Source organism: Canis aureus, chromosome 35 (genome assembly GCF_053574225.1).
Source record: "Canis aureus isolate CA01 chromosome 35, VMU_Caureus_v.1.0, whole genome shotgun sequence".
Lineage (NCBI taxonomy): Eukaryota > Metazoa > Chordata > Mammalia > Carnivora > Canidae > Canis > Canis aureus.
Genome location: NC_135645.1, coordinates 20,179,113 through 20,197,545, shown reverse-complemented (window position 1 = coordinate 20,197,545; position 18,433 = coordinate 20,179,113). Strand labels below are relative to the sequence as shown.

At 36.3% G+C, this 18,433-nt stretch overlaps 1 protein-coding gene across 3 annotated transcripts in view; it reads left to right on the top strand.

Annotated features, from left to right (window-relative positions):
* The window catches only part of ALCAM (activated leukocyte cell adhesion molecule), a 210,915-nt gene that overhangs the window by 172,990 nt on the left and 19,492 nt on the right, over nucleotides 1-18,433 (top strand). Inside the window, exons 7-14 of one of the 3 annotated variants that reach the window (XM_077884306.1) lie at nucleotides 1,755-1,882; nucleotides 3,663-3,795; nucleotides 7,591-7,703; nucleotides 9,782-9,917; nucleotides 10,026-10,163; nucleotides 12,929-13,057; nucleotides 14,900-14,938; nucleotides 15,232-15,349. In XM_077884306.1, the coding sequence (XP_077740432.1) occupies nucleotides 1,755-1,882; nucleotides 3,663-3,795; nucleotides 7,591-7,703; nucleotides 9,782-9,917; nucleotides 10,026-10,163; nucleotides 12,929-13,057; nucleotides 14,900-14,938; nucleotides 15,232-15,349 (934 nt within the window). Of the gene's footprint in view, nucleotides 1-1,754; nucleotides 1,883-3,662; nucleotides 3,796-7,590; nucleotides 7,704-9,781; nucleotides 9,918-10,025; nucleotides 10,164-12,924; nucleotides 13,058-14,899; nucleotides 14,939-15,231; nucleotides 15,350-18,433 lie in introns of all 3 variants that reach the window. The other 2 variants (XM_077884305.1, XM_077884307.1) reach the window with 2 other exon arrangements.

Sequence of the window (18,433 nt, the reverse complement as noted above, 5' to 3'; positions counted from 1 at the left end):
TGTGTGTGTGTGTGTGTGTATGTTCATATATATGTTCATATATATATTTCATATATATATATGAAAGAGTAGAATGAGAGACTAAGTTTGATGGCAATGTTTCAGGTGTAGCCTGGACTATGGAAGTTTTAGTGGGAATAAAAGGGGAGAATCAGACACAAAACATAACATTAACCATTAAGACTTGGTGACAGAGTGGGTAAGAGAAAACCAGAATAATACCTGGAAGAATGATTTACTAATGAACAGAATAGAATTCTGCGAAAAAGTCAGGGCAACAGGAGAGCAAGAAATGGTTAGTTTTGTTCGAGGCATGGTAGTTGGACAGCTAGAAAGTTACTGTTAAAACTCAAATCTCTCTGATCTCAGTGTAGTTCTTCAATTCTCTAATACAGAGCAGAGCCTATTGAAAGGAGACACAGAGAAGGGAAGTTTTGAAATAAAGCAGGAAGTCAGACAGATTGTGATCCTAGCTGTTCTGGTGTCAGCTTTGATTGAGTAGTCTTGCAGTGACATGCAACAGGCCAAAAACAGTCAGTGAAGGACTACATAAAAGAGTGAAGAAGGAGTAGAATTGGAAGGCCAGTGGGGGATAAAAGCCAGATTTTATTTACCTTCCAGCTTTACTGGGAGCTGGTAGTCAGGGAACTACCTCAGGGAAATTCAGAAAAACTAACAAAAAGTATATTAAACCAATCACTGTTTAGCTTCAGAACATTCTGGGCAAATTGTCAGAGAGGCCCAAGCATGAAGAAAAGGCAACCAAGCAATCTTTACCAACCACTCAAATTTTTTCTGCATTTTGATCCTAAAAAGATAAATAAATGATAGCAGGAGATAGGAAAAAAACTCTGAATCTGCCACTTATTTGTTTTATTAGCTAATTAAAAAGGAGATCTTCATAGATTATTATTCTACTCTCATTCTTATTTTCTTTTTCTTATTATCCAGCTATATAACAAGTATATATATGAGAAAATGGGTCATTTAGAGTTGCCAATACCCTCTCCTCTTATTTTCTGTTTGCTAGATATTGTATCCAGCCTTTAATTTCTTTAGTGTTCTACCGTTAGCAGTAGCCTCTACTAAAGAATACCCTTTAGCTCTATTTTCTCCAGAAAAGTGACCAAAATGGAATGAAGGTTGTAGCTTGGCTCCAATGAATAGAACAGAATTACAATACATTTACAGTCTGTTGATTGTTTATAAGGATCTCATTCAGGTCATGGGGTTCATCTTTTTGAAAACTGAACTATTCTCCTATATGCCAAAAAACTGGCTGGCATTGCTTAGCTCATGTCTCTTTTTATTTAATATAAGGTATTATTATGTAAGATGAGTGTAGGGGTGCCTAATAGTTTTAGCTACGGTGCTGGCTGAGCCAGGCTTTCCAAACTGTGAGCTTCTTGTAATATAGTTAAATGTCCTTATAATGAAATCATGCAATGGGATTGTTCCTACTGGTCTTTTACACATAAAATAATTATGGTCATTCCTACCTCAGTTAAAGACATTTTGCTAAGAAGAAATTGGTTTTTATGTAACAGGGTCTCTTTGTAGTTTTCTCTAACCAAGATTAGTACTTGGTATAGCAAGTAGCTATTAACTTCAATCCTTCTATAAAAGGATACATTTAAGTAATTACCATTACTAGCTTCTTGAGAAAATTGTGTATAATTTAGTCATTTATATTGTATGTACAGAGTAATTTGTACTTGATGAAAATGGTTAACTTGTGTCTGTGACTCTTGCAGATCCTACTGAGCAAGTGACAATACAAGTGCTGCCATCAAAAACTGCCATCAAAGAAGGAGATAATATCACTCTTAAGTGCTTGGGAAATGGTAACCCTCCTCCTGAGGAATTTTTGTTTTACCTACCAGTAAGTGCTTAAGGGTTATTACTTGAACTAGACTACTATCATTTTGTCCTATTGTGTAGCAGCTGGCTGCCATTAAGAATTGTATGTACTTGGGAAGCTTAAGAGAGAAAGGTGTCATCCTTGGGGACAAGGGATACCTGTAGAATGTCTTTTGATAGGTTGGGCTTTCTCATTTTGTTTTGTTTTGTTTTGTTTTTGCATCTAACAGTGAGCTTGCCTTTTTTCTCAGTGTCAAGAGATTTCAGGGAAAAAAGAAGTAAAAAGCTGATCCTAGGAAACCATAATTACAAAAACTCAAGTTTTCATTATCCAGATAAGCTATAAGAATATGTTCCTTCAAAAACAGATAACTCTAAAATGAAGAATGATGATTCCAAATCTACCCACAGTGCCTTCCTGAACACATCTCTGAACCTCCGAAGTAGGACCATTCTGTTGCTCATTACATTTAGCTTGATAGAATAAAGCTAGGGGCTAGATCTTGCTATGGTATATGGTCTTGAAGGGCCCGATCCTCAACTTTTATCAGTGTGATAGCTGAAGGGAGTGATACATAGAGAAGATAATTTGGAACATTCCTCTCGGATGTGTTCTAGATATCATGGTAGTATGGAGTCAGACTAGGAGAGAGCTGTTAAGGACACTTGTTTACTCTCCCGGAGCTCTTCCCAGGTTTGAGTATGACATAACCTTCCACTGAGAGAAACCATCTACTATATATTGCATTTACCTAAGGGATATGTTTACAAATGTGCCCCACTACCTTTCTCAGCAACATTTAAGAATATCATCTACTGCTTTACTTAGAAGACTAATATAGCTGATTCTTTTAGACTTAAATGTCGGTAGGAAATGTTGTTCCTCCCAATAAATAATAGTATGTTCTTTTTTTTTTTAAGATTTTATTTATTTATTCATGAGAGACACAGAGAGAGAGGCAGAGACACAGGCAGAGGAAGAAACAATCTCCATGCAGGGAGCCTGATGTGGGACTCGATCCCAGAACTCCAGGATCACGCCCTGAGCCAAAGGCAGGCACTAAACTGCTGAGCCACCCAGGGATCCCCAATAGTATGTTCTTTGAACAGTACGTTCAAAAACATACTGGTTTTGTTCCATATGCAAATGAACTTCTGAAACTAATTATGTTTCTACTTTGGCTATCAGGGATGACAGTCAAATTTGTGTCTTAGCTTTAACAACAATATCTGATGATTATTTTTTTGTTGTTGTTACTATATGTTCCTAGTTCATCTATATTCTTTCTATTCTTAGTTTTTCTTTATCTTCATTCTTTTTTTTTTTTTTTTAATTCCCCCCAATTTCTTTCTTCCTTCTTCCCCTGGCCCTTTTTCCCTCCCTCCCGCCCTCCCTTCCTCCCACCCTTCCTTTCTTTTTTTCCCTCTCCTTTTTATTTGGATTTGTGGCATGTTTTGTTTTATGCTGCCTCAGATCTTTTTGTTGAATTAGGCAAGACATGAATATAAAATGAGATATTAGAATTTTTTTTAAATCTGCTTTAACTCTCAAGTTTGAGCCATGCTGTCAATAGAATAGATGCCATCAGTACCATGTTTATTAGCTCCTCAAATTTCTTAGAACCAAAATTGCAATTATTTTTCCAGAAATCAGACAACACAAACTCTACTCTCATTTGTCCAACCATAGAAACAGATTCCTTTTTTTCTGACATAAGAAAATGCTATTTTCATCAAGAAATATAACTCATCTCATTGTAGCTACCTAGTGTAATCATCTGACATTTTACCTCTATCAAAAGGGACAGCCTGAAGGAATAAGAAGCTCAAATACTTACACGTTGACAGATGTGAGGCGAAATGCAACAGGAGACTACAAGTGCTCCCTGATAGACAAAAAAAGCATGATTGCTTCAACAGCTATCACAGTTCACTGTAAGTCACCTTATTCTGCATTACCAACTTCACTTGAAAGGCCTCTAATAGTCTAACTTGGCTGTCTTTTCAAATAAATTGCAACTATATTTTTCTTAAATACTGTGGTTTCAATAGACTTACTGAAGTGCATCAGAGCAAACTCAGCTTTGGTTCAGATTTACGCTGCAACATTGAAATCTTGAGTGGATCTAATAAGTGCAACTTTTGGCAGTTGGTAAACTTCCTTCTTCTTTCTAAATGTCTTCAATTTGTGGTATCAACAAAATATTCACATAGATCTTAAAGAAATTACTCATTTTATTTTTTAAGGAAATATTTAGATATCTTGAAGTTCACAAGGTTTGCACTTGCCCCAGAAAGAAGTATAGATTAAGTACCTTTTTTAAAAAAAGTTATTATTATTACAGAATAACATTAGCACACAAAATTATGTAGACTCAACTTTTGGAAGCAGCAGAGGTAGAGACCAATAAAAGCCATTTATTGGCCTCTTTATAGAAGAATAGTATAGAAAATTTCTGGAAATAGACCTCTTCAAAATCACCCTACCCATACCTATTTATTAACTTTTAACCTGCTTTTGATCTCCAGATACTCTAAAAGTTATATTTAGTCTAGTGTGATAGGAAGAGAGATACATCTTTTTTATAGTTTAAGTCCTTTATTTTGTAATTTCTGACAATCTATGTTCGTGATGAACCTGATGCATTATGGAAATGGGGAACTAATTTGGACTGTTCCCCAGTGACACTAGAATTTACAGAGTGTTTAGGCAAATGTCAGCCTTGCTTACAGGTATAGGCCAAATGTCCTAGGAATTCCTTTGTACCCAGTAGTACCTCTAGACATGCTCCATTGCAATAAAGTTTCTCTAGATCATGATCTGCTCTAATCCCATTGAGTATGAAGGGTTTCTTTGTTTCAAAATTGAAAGAGACTAGAAATTGTTTTGAGGAAATGGTTCTAAATCTCTCATCTGACCTATAATGCTTGGAAAACATATAGGAGAGGAGTTAAAACTTTGAGGGAGATACAAGGAGATACATTGGGGAATAGAGTAATCAGAAGGTTGCTTTTGAGTGTCTGATGTTGGGAGCACACCCTGGGGAGCCTTGTAAAAATAGCAGACTGTTAAGAAGTGTTCACAGCCAGGCCATTTCTCTCTTTGCGCCATATTCATGTTGTATAGATCTGAATGTGTCTGCCATCAGGAGCTCGCTAGAGAGAAAACAGTGATCTCTCAGGATAAAAACAATGCTGCTTTTTATCTGAGGACCAGTCAGCCCTGGGACCATTTAACCAGCCTGTTCTATGACTTAAAAAAAGAAAAGAAAAGAAAAGAAAAGAAAAGAAAAGAAAAGAAAAGAAAAGAAAAGAAAAGAAAAGAAAAGAAAAGAAAAGAAAAAGAAAAAGAAAAGAAAAGAAAAGAAAAAAGGGATGTGAGAGAATATAACCAGCAGATAGAATTTCCTGGGAAGGAACTCTCTGATATCATTGTCCATGAGATTTGTGGGCCAATAACCAATAATCCAGTGTTTGAAGATGGTACAGTAAGCCTGTGTTTGAGAGATGCCAACTACTTAGGACCCTAAAGGAAAGGGCCCTTATTTGTATCACTTACAGTTTCAGCAGGGAGGGACAGTTGACAGCGTGACAAGGCAAAAGACTTGGGTGCAGCCACATTGTCCCTCAATGATCAGCTGTGATCAAGAGAAACAAAATTAAACAAAAGTATGTTAACAATTTAATTGGATTTCAGTGCACTTAATTGGATTTAAATGCTTTCTGGTTTTGAAAGGTAGACTATAACATCGGGCTTTAAGGCCTATATTTCTCTTTAAAAGCTGAAATAAAGATTACAAATAAATGAAGATTCTACTCTGAATTACATGAAATGGAAACATAAAAATCCTATTTTTTGCCCATTTATCCTTGATTGCTTGTTTGTTGTCTGAAAACAAGATTTGTCTCCTTTCCATAGATGACTAAAGGGAGTGGGGATAGAGGAGCAGCAAGCCACACTCACTCCTGTTTACAGAACAGACCCCCTCATCAGGGCTCTCCGCCCACCGATCCATAGTTGCTGATGAAGCGTCTGCTACTCCTCTGGCGATTCATGCACGGATAGATTCTTCATCAGAACTTCCAAAGTCCATCATCAGCCTTTAAAATCACTTCTTTTATCTTCTCACTGGCAACTTCACTGTCCAACTAGCAAAACTTTCTAACTCTCCCCAAGTAGAATTTTCATCCAAATGTAATGAATCCACATTTTCTGAAGAAACTCCATTTTTCTTTCTCTGGGACAATGCATATTTTAGCATTAATGAGAAACTCTAAAAGAGAAACTCTTTCCTTCTTTCAACAATTGTTTTCCAGAACCTGCCACGTGGCAGACACTGTGAGTGAACAGTGACAACTCAAGGGCCGGGTCCTACCTTCAAGGTTCTTACAATCCAACAGGAAAAACGAGTGTTAAAAATGATGGTAGCAAAAAAAAAAAAAGATGGTGGCAAACTATCAACCACGTGCAAGAGCGTGGGGTGCAAGAGGAAGTCCCCACTGCTGTAGAACAAAGTCTCACTTCTTAGCATGGCAAGCAGAGCCCTTTACAAAGTCTGGCCTCCAATAATTATATAGGTTTATCATTCATGTGTTATGACCATTCGTGGCAGATTACTCAGTACTAGGAAGTCAGGCACACTCTGTCAGCAATTTGCCTTTATTTATGTGGCAGAAATTTTCCCTGTATCTCTATTATCAAAACCCTTCTCAACTGTCAGGAGCCACGAGCAGATACTGCCTCATATACCCAGCCTTTATTACTGCTTTGAAACCCCTTTTGGCTCTGTTCTCTACACTCCCATGTCTTTACTTGTACCTCTGTTTATAGCCCCTTCCTTTAGTTTTTTTTTTCTTTTTTTTTTTTTTAACAAATATTCATTGAGCTTTTAATCTATAGCATGTATGACACCAGGTGTTTTGTATGCTGCTCTGTATGAGTCACGTAGCTGAGAGCATATTACCTTTACCTCAAAAATTGTAAACTATAAACTTATGTGCATCTCTGTATCTTCCGTCGGTTCTTGAAACTCAGTAGCTGCACAATAAATGTTTGGTCTATTGAAATAGATTTTCCTCTTACCGATCATACTGTGATAGTAAGATTTTTGTAGAAATTACTTTCCATCTGAAAGATTATACCTCCTTAGATGTGTTTATCCTATGTTTTTAAAAAATGATGCCTGCTGACAGTGTACCTAACAATAGATCTTATTTAAAATTTCAACTGTATGAGAAATGGAATAGCATTAAAAAAAAAAATCTAACTACTATACTCAATCCTCTCTGAAGAAATAGATAGACTACCTTCTCAGATTATCGCCTGCTGTCTAAATATGCTTGATTTTTCTCCTGGCACGCCTTACCAACTCTTATCATATTTACCTAGTCATCATCTTTCTTTTCTTCCAGAAGTGATTTAAGAATTGTTTTTCTTAAGGTAATAGACCCCAGGGGAATACTTCTGTGCAGTCAAACATCAGTCATGTTAACTGCAAATAAATGCATAATCAGTTAGATTGACCATTTCCTTGTCCAAACTGGTCTCAAACCTGGCTTGAAAAGCTAGACTGATTTCACTACAATTCAGTTATGTTGGTCACATAAATCAGTTCTGAATTTTGAATACAATTAGAAGGATTTTTTTTCTTTCATCTTTTCTCCTCCAAAATATTTTGACTGTCTTCCTTTCCTGGAGTTTGCATTTCAAGCAGATTTTCTGCTTCACAGATTTGGATTTGTCCTTAAACCCAAGTGGAGAAGTGACCAAGCAGATTGGCGATGCCTTGCCTGTGTCATGCACAATATCTGCTAGCAGGAATGCAACTGTGGTATGGATGAAAGTAAGTCATATTTCTTGGTAATACTACACGGTTTGGACTGACTCCTTTTTGGCTTCTTTTGCATTTTATATGACGTCTAAATACGTATACTCATGGGTAATATGTTTGTACACCCACACCTCTGCTCTCTTTCTCCCTATCATACTAATGTAAATGATGTCACAATAAAATGATTAGAGGTACTCAACAACAGTATGGCATCCATAATAGATTGTCTGAGATTTACTTCGGGGCACTGATATATGTGTATGTACTAAATAATTCTACACATACACACATGCTCCCAGACACACACATGTGTATGGTTACATGTTCGAGAGCTTAACAGTTTTCAATGTGTTTTAACCCATATTATTCTCACAGAACACTTACAAGAACCCTGTGAAATATTTGGGACACTTATTTTTTCCCCCTGTTACTTGGAAAGAAGTTGATGAGAGAAATCAGAAAGCTCGTAAGTGAGAGTTAGACTAAAACTCAGACCTTACGGCTTTAATAAACACTGTGCTCTGATCACATGATTTCAGCCTCCCGGCTGAAACTGACCTTAAATGTCTGATTGTGAGTTCATTGAATTAGTGGCTCCTTGAAGGTATAGACCCCTTTTCACCCCTGAGCCGTAGTAGAAAACCTGGAACACAGTGAAGCTTGGTCAGTATTTCCTGAGTGAGTACCTACATTCTTGTAATTGTCCGAAATGTCAGCCATTACTGGGAACCCAATCATTGTTACCTATTTGGAGTGAGATAGTAAGATGGGTAATTGGTTATTTGAGGCAAGGTTGTCACCAAAGAGAAAGATTGTAACTGTCATCCCACCACTCAAGTCCTTGGTTAGTATATCTAAACATCCAGTGCACATGTTGACAAAACACATACAAACCACTTCACATAGAAGTTGATAAGAATTATCTTTTTAAAAAATTGTGGGGAAATGTATTGTTAGATTTTTTTCTTGCTGAAAATATACGTTATTTTGTACTGCTTTTTGAACCCTTTTAACGCTAGACCATCTGTGACTTGCTTTCTTTTAAAGTTCAGTTTCTTATTTTATTCTTTTACGTGTAGCCCCATCATCCTTTTTGTTCACTCATAATAAAAATGTCACTCTGTAGACTGTATATTTAAGATGATGTATTTATAGTAGGCAATGGTCAAAGGGCTAGACAAGTTCTAGGCAACTAGACTACTCAGTAAACATATGAGCACTCGTTTCACTACAGGACTAGGAAAACTAAGTTTACTTAGCTAAATCAGTTTCTACATCAACTGCAGTCACTGTTGTTAATTAAATGCCTAATGTCAGTAGTGCTGATCAAGATTGCCTGGCCGTTAGTTAGTTGGTGAGGAGTGTAGAAAAATTCACAGTGGGGAAAGACTACATGATGTTAGGATTGTGTTTAGTTGTCTACTGAGAAGAATTTCCATTACTGGTAAAATAGTGCTATTTTCTGTATACCAAGTGATTTTTAAAAATTAAATGCTGCATTTCTTTTGTTTATAGAAATTAGGATAGTAAGCTGTTAGTAATGATTTCCTTAAAAACGTTTGGTCATAGTGCCATGACTCTGTAATGGATCCCCTGTCTTGATAAATGCATCCCATCAAAGGACTTTCTGGCATTTATGCCTGTCACTGATAACATAACACAGGTCCCCAGTGTCCTTCAATACTAGTTCATCTACATTTACTACAAGGAGTAGCTGTTACCAATTGAGAACTTTCCTTAATGTAAACACATTATATTACTTACATAATTAAGTCTTCAAACAATTCCATATGGTTAAATTATTATTCCATTTCAAAAATAAGGAAACTGAGTCTCAGAAGTTTATGGATGTGTTCCAGATTGTAAAATTCCATAAATGAAGGAGTCTGAAATAAAACTCTGAATGTGTAAAACAAGAAAGGAAAAGGACGAGGGAAATCTATTTTTGAAAGCATCTGAAGTTAAAAAAAAAAAGGAACTTGCATTTTCCCTAGATCCAGAAAAATAATATTAGGCTCCGTGATTATCTAATAAATACTCGGAGAGTTGTATTTAAGCCATAGGAAGTAATTATCTTTTTGTTTAATCAGGACAACATCAGGCTTCGATCTAGCCCATCATTTTCCAGTCTCCAGTATCAGGATGCTGGAAACTATGTCTGTGAAACTGCTCTGCAAGAGGTCGAAGGCCTAAAGAAAAGAGAGTCATTGACACTCATAGTAGAAGGTAATAAATACTTGAGCACCAATGCAAACTTTTCTTTGAGAATTTGATATCTGGGTTTCTTTTCTGATTTTAGCATAACAACTTATTTTAATTGTAATGATATTTTAGGAAAACCTCAAATCAAAATGACAAAGAAAACTGATCCCAGTGGACTGTCTAAAACAATAATCTGCCATGTGGAAGGTTTTCCGAAGCCGGCTATACAGTGGACAATTACCGGCAGTGGAAGCGTCATAAACCAAGCAAGTATTTGTCCTCTTGTTGTATGTTGCGCTTGGTCCAATGTGGGGTTTTGTTGAAGTGCCTAAGCTGTAGGCTAGCTTGTTAGCAACAGGAAATTTGCAGTATATTCTCAAAGGGAGCTTTTGCTAACTTCTTAATTTTTCCAAAGGAAAGAAATGGCTCAAAGAGAAATTTTAAATCCCAGGGCCATGGAGAATGGAAGAATCATTATGTTTGGTCAGTATGTTTTTAAAACAATGTAAATTGAGTGTTGTTCTATGGTCATTAAATTCTGAAACTTGGGTGATTAAAACATTAAGGTATACACTTTTCTGCATCATAAACTTACACATCTGAGTATAAGTGGCCTGTATTACTCTGCTTACTTATGCCCGTTAAGGGATATTTCTTCTTAAAACCGGACCCTGGAGAGTGGTGAGGAACACAGTCACCGTTTGTGAACATATGGTCTGATTTGTGTCTGGCAGGGCTAGGGCCAGAATAAGGCTAGCTAAATCTATAGTGTTTACGATGTTTCCTTCTGAACAAAAGTAGACATCAACCAAACTTTAATATTAGTACCATTGTCAGGACATTCTAGTAATAGTAAAGGATTAAGAACTTATGGACACTACCAATACTTTTATCTTTGACCAAAAAAAAAAAAAAAAAAGGGAAGGGAAAGAGAGAGAGAAATTCTGGTCCATCACAAGGGGTTCAGAACTGTCATCCCATTAAATTAGCTGGTCTGTTTGGGTTACTGACATATTTGTTAATTCCATTTTCTCCACAATAATCTTCATGTCCCTCTTCTCAGTGGAGCCAGTTAAAGATTCTTCAGGAACACCCAGAGATGCCATTTGATTATCTGAATCTTCTGTGCTGCCTTCTTCCCAGCTTTGGACCCATTTGAAATCCAAGAAAGCATTCCTTAAAGCAGAGTTGCATTCAGTTTTAATTTAAAATTCTTTCTCTGCCAGGGAAGTTGGGCTGCTGGTCCAGCTTATACAATCTAGTTTTATAGGCCAAGGTGGATTTTTCGCTCTTTCACCTGTAGGTGATGCATATATATTTGCATAACTCCAAATATGGAAGCTCCCCAAAAGAGTGGACACATTTGAAGCAAATGACTCCTGATTTGATTAGGTGTGATGGGAACAGAGGGGCAGCATACATGAAAGCATCAGTTGGTGGAGCATCTGCCTCTTGGTTTCAGCTCAGGTCATGATCTCAGGGTCTTGAGATTGAGCCATCTGTGATATCAGCCTCTACGCTCAGCAGGGAGTCTACTTGAGATTTTCTCCCACTGCCCCTCCCCCTGCCCTTGAGCACAAGTGCTTTCTCTCTTCCTGTCTCCCTCTGAAAGAAATAAATTAGTCTTCAAAAATGGTTGTTTCTATTCTAGCCTTCTTGCTTTCTAGTTTAATTAAATAATAATTATAGCAAAAAAGAACCTTTAGGTAGGGGTAATACAAGCATAGAAATTAGAAATATAGGCACACAATAAGTATTTGATGAATGAACAGATACAAAGACTTAAAAGGCTACCCTTGAAATGAACAAATATATTTTATAGAGATAAAACAACAGAGACTTAGTGAGAAAGTCATGAGAAAAATACTAGTGGGAAGTGGAAAAATAGCATCTGAACTTACTATAAGGATAAAAATAACAATGCTATTCTTCACTGTCAAGGAGAAGGATTGATTTTGGCCCATGAGGTGATCTGTTATTTTTCTTGTTCTAGGTTTGTGCTGATCCATCCATAATCTTTTATTTGTTCCCTCCTCAATCACATGGTGAATCTGTTGTTTTCTAACTACTGATGCCTCTAAGTACTCTTGCCCCAGGGACTAGACAATATCCCTAAGCAGCGGACTATCTCTTGTCCTCAATCCTCAAGGCCCTTATCGTATAGTTGAGGAGAAAGCAAATAAAGAACAAGGTAGGACATGGTGTGCATAATGCGACTCAGACAAGAGCTCCAGTATATTTGTCAACTCGTTGACAATTATTCCAGTTGGATTTAGCAGTCAAGTCCTGAGGAAGATATTGAAGTGAATTGTCTGAGGGCACCTGACTGGCTTAGTCGGTAGAGCACGGGACTCTTGATCTCAGGGTTCCTATGTGCAAGCCCTATGTTGGATGTAGAGATTATTTAAAAAAAAAAAAAAAAAAAAGGAAAAAGAAAATAAAGTGACTCTCTCTTTTTTTGGAGAAGTTAAATGAGGTGATTATCCTCATTAAGACCTCACAAAAACCAAATGAACTTACCAGTCACTGAAAAATAACCCATTCTCTGTATTTAGCTCAGAAAAAGAGAAAAAAAATGGAATTCTTCCAATGCACAAATCATACATACATAAGTACTTAGATATAATGGTGTAAGATGAAGGAATTAACCCCAGAAGTGAAGGACAATGACATAATTTACAAATAAGAATTAAATTCTGAAGTTTATAAAGAGAAAACTGGAGATTAATCACTAATAATTTGAAGGCAAGTATTCTCATGCCAAATGATTAATGTGAGAACCTATCAAGAGTTTAATTAAATTATTAGAATTTACAATAGAAGCATAAACAGAAATTCAGTTATGGATTCACTAATCTTCTTCCTCTCTGCTGTTGATCTAAGCCTGAATTGGTCTTATCGATGACCTTACATATGTCCTTGAACACCAGAAAGCACTACAAAGCACCTCCCCTGTTTCACTCAGTACTACTCTTTTCCGAGTTTTTAATCCATTTCCATTTCTAAATCCATCTTCCCTCTTCTCTTCCAGACAGAGGAATCTCCTTATATAAATGGCAGGTATTATAGTAAAATTATCATTTCCCCTGAAGAGAATGTTACATTAACTTGCACAGCAGAAAACCAGCTGGAGAGAACAGTAAACTCCTTGAATGTCTCTGCTAGTGAGTATTTCATTTCTGGCATTAAAAAAAGTAAGAAAATTTGAAGTTATTCTTCATTAGTTTAAAATCTTCAATTCCATCTTCCTGTACTGCATTATGGTAAGTTTTATGTATTTATTTTACATCTGGTATCATCATCATAGGCTCTTTTTTTTTTTTTTTTTTTTTTTTTGTCTTGGTGTCCATTCTTGTACTATTCTTGTCTTGACAGTTAAATCATTTCATATTTTATGGGTCAGAGACCTTATCTGGTCCAGGAATAGTTCACAAGAGCAACAGAGGATAAGAACTGAGGTTTTATTTAATCCATGTATTGTGTTCAGAATAGAGATAACTCAAAGATTACCTTGCAGCATTGTTGCTACAGTTTTAATTTTGGTAAAATTTTAATTCCCTTTACTCTGTTCTTTTGCATTCCGATTCTTTGTGGTATTTATCCTCCTTTTATTTTGAATAGGAATGCCACATACATAGTCATTTAGCAAATTGGAAGTAAAGCTGATGTTAGAATTCATGAAGTCTAATTTCAAAAGTTGATGCTTTTGAATATCATACTGGAGCCATAGCTAAAAAATAGATAAATGAAGTTATCTTAGAACAAGTGAAAAAAAATCTGACATGCCGAGTAGCCATTTCTGAAACAATTGTCATTTAATTTGAAATTATCCATCATCTTCAATTCTATCATTGTTCCTATTGCTTTGTCAACCTTAAATCAGGACAGACCCTGGAGTGAGGCTTGGTTCTGGACAGGATACTAGCTGACCTTCCAAACTTTTATTTTTTTCAGTCAGTTGGATTCCTGTATATAGCTGGATAGAGATATACTGGCCAGGAATTAGCTGGGGCTGGGAAAAAATAATTGTGTAAAGATAATGGTCCTTAACAGAATATGACTGGAATATAAAAGCCTGATGGATTGACAGGAAAAAAGAACCAACCAAATTTAACTCTAAAATAGGTGCATTGACTTCTCAAAATTCAATTTAGCCAGTATTGATTTGTCCTACCTAGAAAGAGAACTTACCCTTTCTTCCTGAACACAAGTTTCTCTTTTATTCTAACCCATTGAACAGTAGTTTCTAGACCTCGCTGTGGCTTGCTGAACATTCAGTACAGTTGTGTTCAAATTCAGTGAGCACCTCGTGAAACTCCAATATAGTATGTATAAGAAGAGGTCTTGGAATCTGCATTTTAACAAACGTCACTGGAAGTTCTGATGCAGCTCCATAGGAGAATATTTATGTAATTTGATATCAGATGATAATCCAGGATATTGGCAATTCTTAAAATGGGCCTGGCGCATGGTGCTGTCAGAGTCATTGTAGGGCCTCTGCAAACATCACACCTGATGCCTCTTTGCCTCTGGACCTCCCCAGTTTTAATCTCCACCCCCACCACTGTGAGAACTTCTCTAATGACAAGGCCCTTATACTAGAGGATAAAAAAGAATTCTCCACCGAGGTAGGAAAAATTGAGAAATGCTACATTGTAGGTTTGATATATGGCAACTTGTTTCTCTTAAGGAAAAAAAGTCCTATTAAAAGGTGGTAAATAGTGGAGAAATTAATATGGATTTCAGATTAACACTAAAGCTTGTCAGTTGTGAAATTTTCTATGGTAGATTAATACCTTTGCAGTTTTAACGACTCTCCTTAAAACAAGATTAATTTCTTTGTAGGGAAGCTCATGCTCTATTAAATGTAAATTTTTTTCCTACCCTTAGCTAAAGAATAGATATTTCATCTTTGAGTCTTATTACATCATACTATAATGGTAAAGGTGACTTTCATATATCAACAAATTTTGTTTTTAATTTCATATTAACATTTTTCATTTCAGTAAGTATTCCAGAGCACGATGAGGCAGACGAGATAAGTGGTAGGTACTACGCTGCCGACTCTTCTTCCTTGACTATCAGCTCAAGATTTATGAAGTGTCATTGTATAAGTAACGTCTTAGCTGTCACAATTTTGACTTGAATTAAAAGAGCAAATGAGACAAGATAGTAAAAATGCTAAAAATTTTATCTTTTCAAAGCACAAGTTTGCATGTTACTTATAGTAGTCGTAAGCCTTAATTATTTTTAATAAGAAAAAATAACCAGATTGACTTTCTTTTCAGAAATCCTTGACAGTGTCTGTAATTGCCCGGACTTCTCTTCTCTGTTGTAGATGAAAACAGAGAAAAGGTGAATGACCAGGCAAAACTGATCGTGGGGATCGTCGTTGGTCTCCTGCTGGCTGCCCTAGTTGCTGGTGTTGTCTACTGGCTGTACATGAAGAAATCAAAGTAAGTTATGGAAAGAAGACCTCATTTGTTCACTGACTTCCCCTGGGAGAATTATTAAAACAGTTTGTCACTGTTCTGTAAGAGGAAAGGCGTGGCCCTCAAATCAGGGTGATCATCATGTTCTGCTTGCAGCTCACAGTGACTGCCTTGCCAGCATTGGAGAATTGCCTTGGGGTGTGATTTCACATGTGTCCCCTTATTTTTCTCAGTCAGTAGTCTAAATTCAATTATTTGATTTCTTTTTTTTTTTTTCGGTGCCTAGGGGGACATTTTAAAAAGCTTATACTTCCAAAAGGTCAACCATTCTAAGCCATGTGACTAAGGTTGGTGGACATTAATTAAAAGTGGTTAGTAAATCCTGTGGGAGTGGCCGGGTGCCTGCAGTAACAGGTCTGGCCAGCAGTGAAACAGTTGGCGAGGTGGTATTATCTTGTCACTTCTCTGTTCTCGTTAAGTCACTTTAGTCCATAAAAGGATTTTATTCAGAGGGGAAAATAACCCTCGTTCTTTTTTCTGTAATTCAAAAAGGAAATAATTAGACAAAGTACGAAGACTGCTTTAAAAATTATTTAGATGGTGTTTAGATTAAAAATTATTAGTCATAAATAATACAGATAGATCCAACTTTATAATATCTAATAATGGTTTATAATGAAAATCTAATTAACCAAAGGAGATTCTTAACATACACACATTTTTAATATTCCTCATCACCCCAGCCTTGACTGCAGATTTGAGTGGGCACCTAGCATTTGCATTTTTAAAGTTTTGTTAGTGATTCTGTGGTATACCATTGGTTTCAAACATGAGGAAATTGATTTTTGCAAGGGGATGGATATAGCTAGTGGCAACTCTGGGCTTAATTTTATATTTTCTTGATGTCCGGTATCACCCCCTTTCAGCAACTCAGGTAGGTTAACTTAAAAGAAAATCAAAAGGAAAAGCAGCCTGAATAAGACCCATGATCCTACCTTGTAAAGAAAGCCGTTTTAGTGAAGAAAGTAATATTCAAAAGGAGCTGCCATCAAAGGGAGGCAATAGCTCAGAAATTTTTAAGGTCACATAGTATGAGCTTGCATTGAGTTCTGTTTTGATCCTGCCATCATCTCTGAAGTAGATACCGTTATTACTCATATTCTACATTTGAAAGAATTAAGGCAGAGGATGGTTAAATGACTTGCTTGAGGTTACACAGTTCATAGGGGCCAAAGTTGTATTTGATTTCAGGCAGTGCTGTTTCAGCATCTTTGTGCTTAATCACTAGTTCTTATTTTCTCTCACCATGCCTTCCTTTTTCTCTGTTTTTCGGTCATGCAAGGCAGAAACGTCTTCCTAATATGTGTTGTAGTTGATGAATTTGTCCACTCTCACATCGGGGCACAGTCACTTCTGATCTTGACACCTCACTACTCAATCTTGAGCGGCCCCCACCGTCACTTGGTGACAAATGTGTTCCTTTTTGCAGTGACCTTTTTACCTACCAACACTTCATGTGGGTTTGTGTCCATGGTTCCTGTGGAAACTTTAGAAGATTGCCTGTACCATGTGCATGAAAGGAAATGCAAACAGTTGCCCAGAGGCAGTATCTTATTAAAATTCTCCTTCTATGTGTATAAGTTTCTTGCTGGTCAAAATCTTATTCTCTCCTTATAATCTGCTCTACAGTACTCACAAATTAACATCTTGGGCTCTGGGGTATTTCCATCTTATTTACTTAGGATTTCTGATGCATTCCAATATAGTTTTATTTCTTAAAAGAATAAAAAAATGAAATTTCTCTGTATCCTGGAATTGAGCTGAAAAATAAACAGCAGTTCTCTACATTATGGCCAAATAAGCATTAAATTTTTGGAACATCCTCAACATTCTTAATCATCCTATTCTAATGGCCAAGATCACATTAGACCCCATTTATCCTTCTCTGTATAAAAAAGGAAATTATGTGTGTGGGATTTTGTTGTTTCTTCATTGGTTATTATCACATGATGACCCAAAATTAAAATCATGGATAAATAAATGCTGGACACTTGGCTTCATGGTGTCTTTAGGTTAAGGGTTAAGACTTCATGGATTTCCATTAAAGTACCTCATTAAATTAAGCACGGATTTTACCATCTGCCTTGACCATTTGTCGAAATAATTGTTATTTAATTGAAAAGCATATCAATTTTGCCAGAGTTAATATTATTTATAATATCAAGGTAATAAATTAGAATTCTCATCCTAAGCATCAAAGTGCTTTTATGAAAAATTTGTGAAACTCTTAAGATTTGCCATGTTTTCTGCCTTCCTGATAGGTCACTCCTTGCTAGTGCCCTCTGAGATAAGCCAGCATTTTTGCAATATGAGTTGTTGTTAATCCCTGTGTCCAGAGTAAGTGCACTTTTGTAGTAAGAGCTTTCAAGTTAAGAATTGCTAAGGCCATTTTGCGGTCTAGTATGTTCTTTTTCTTCTTTTCTACATAATAACTTCACCTTTATGAATCAATACGAGGATTTCATTACTATCTTTAGCTCTTTCATCACCATTTTACATGAGTAGAAGACATTTTTTAATAAAGATATAGAGCTTTTCCCTAGATATATACCCCTTTGTTTACCATCTTGAAAAATAATACCATTAACGATCTCGTGAGTCACCATTATGACAAACACTTTGAACAAAAGGTATGAGCTAAACATTTTATCTAAAAACCTCAGTGATACAACTCACAGAGCAGGGGAGTTTTAAACAACATTCAGGGGAAGTTCTCTGCATTGGCATTTTAAAAAGTCAGTGGAGAGAGAGGAGAGAAATAATCTTTTATGCCCAAGGAGAACTTAAAGAGTACATTTGTAACAGTCCTAGTGATACTTAGCAAATATTCATAACCCATTCCATTAGTGTGAGCTACATATTTTTATATCTATTTCAAATGTGGAGAGCTACAGCAAGAAATGCTTAGTAGTTGTACTTGGCATTGTGTTCTGGTATATTCATTGGAGAGTTAGGACTCAGGATTCCTCTGCTGCTTTGAATCATATAAATTCTCACTGGAAGCTGTTTCTCTAAATCGGCTGTTTTTTGTTAATGAAAATGAATGAC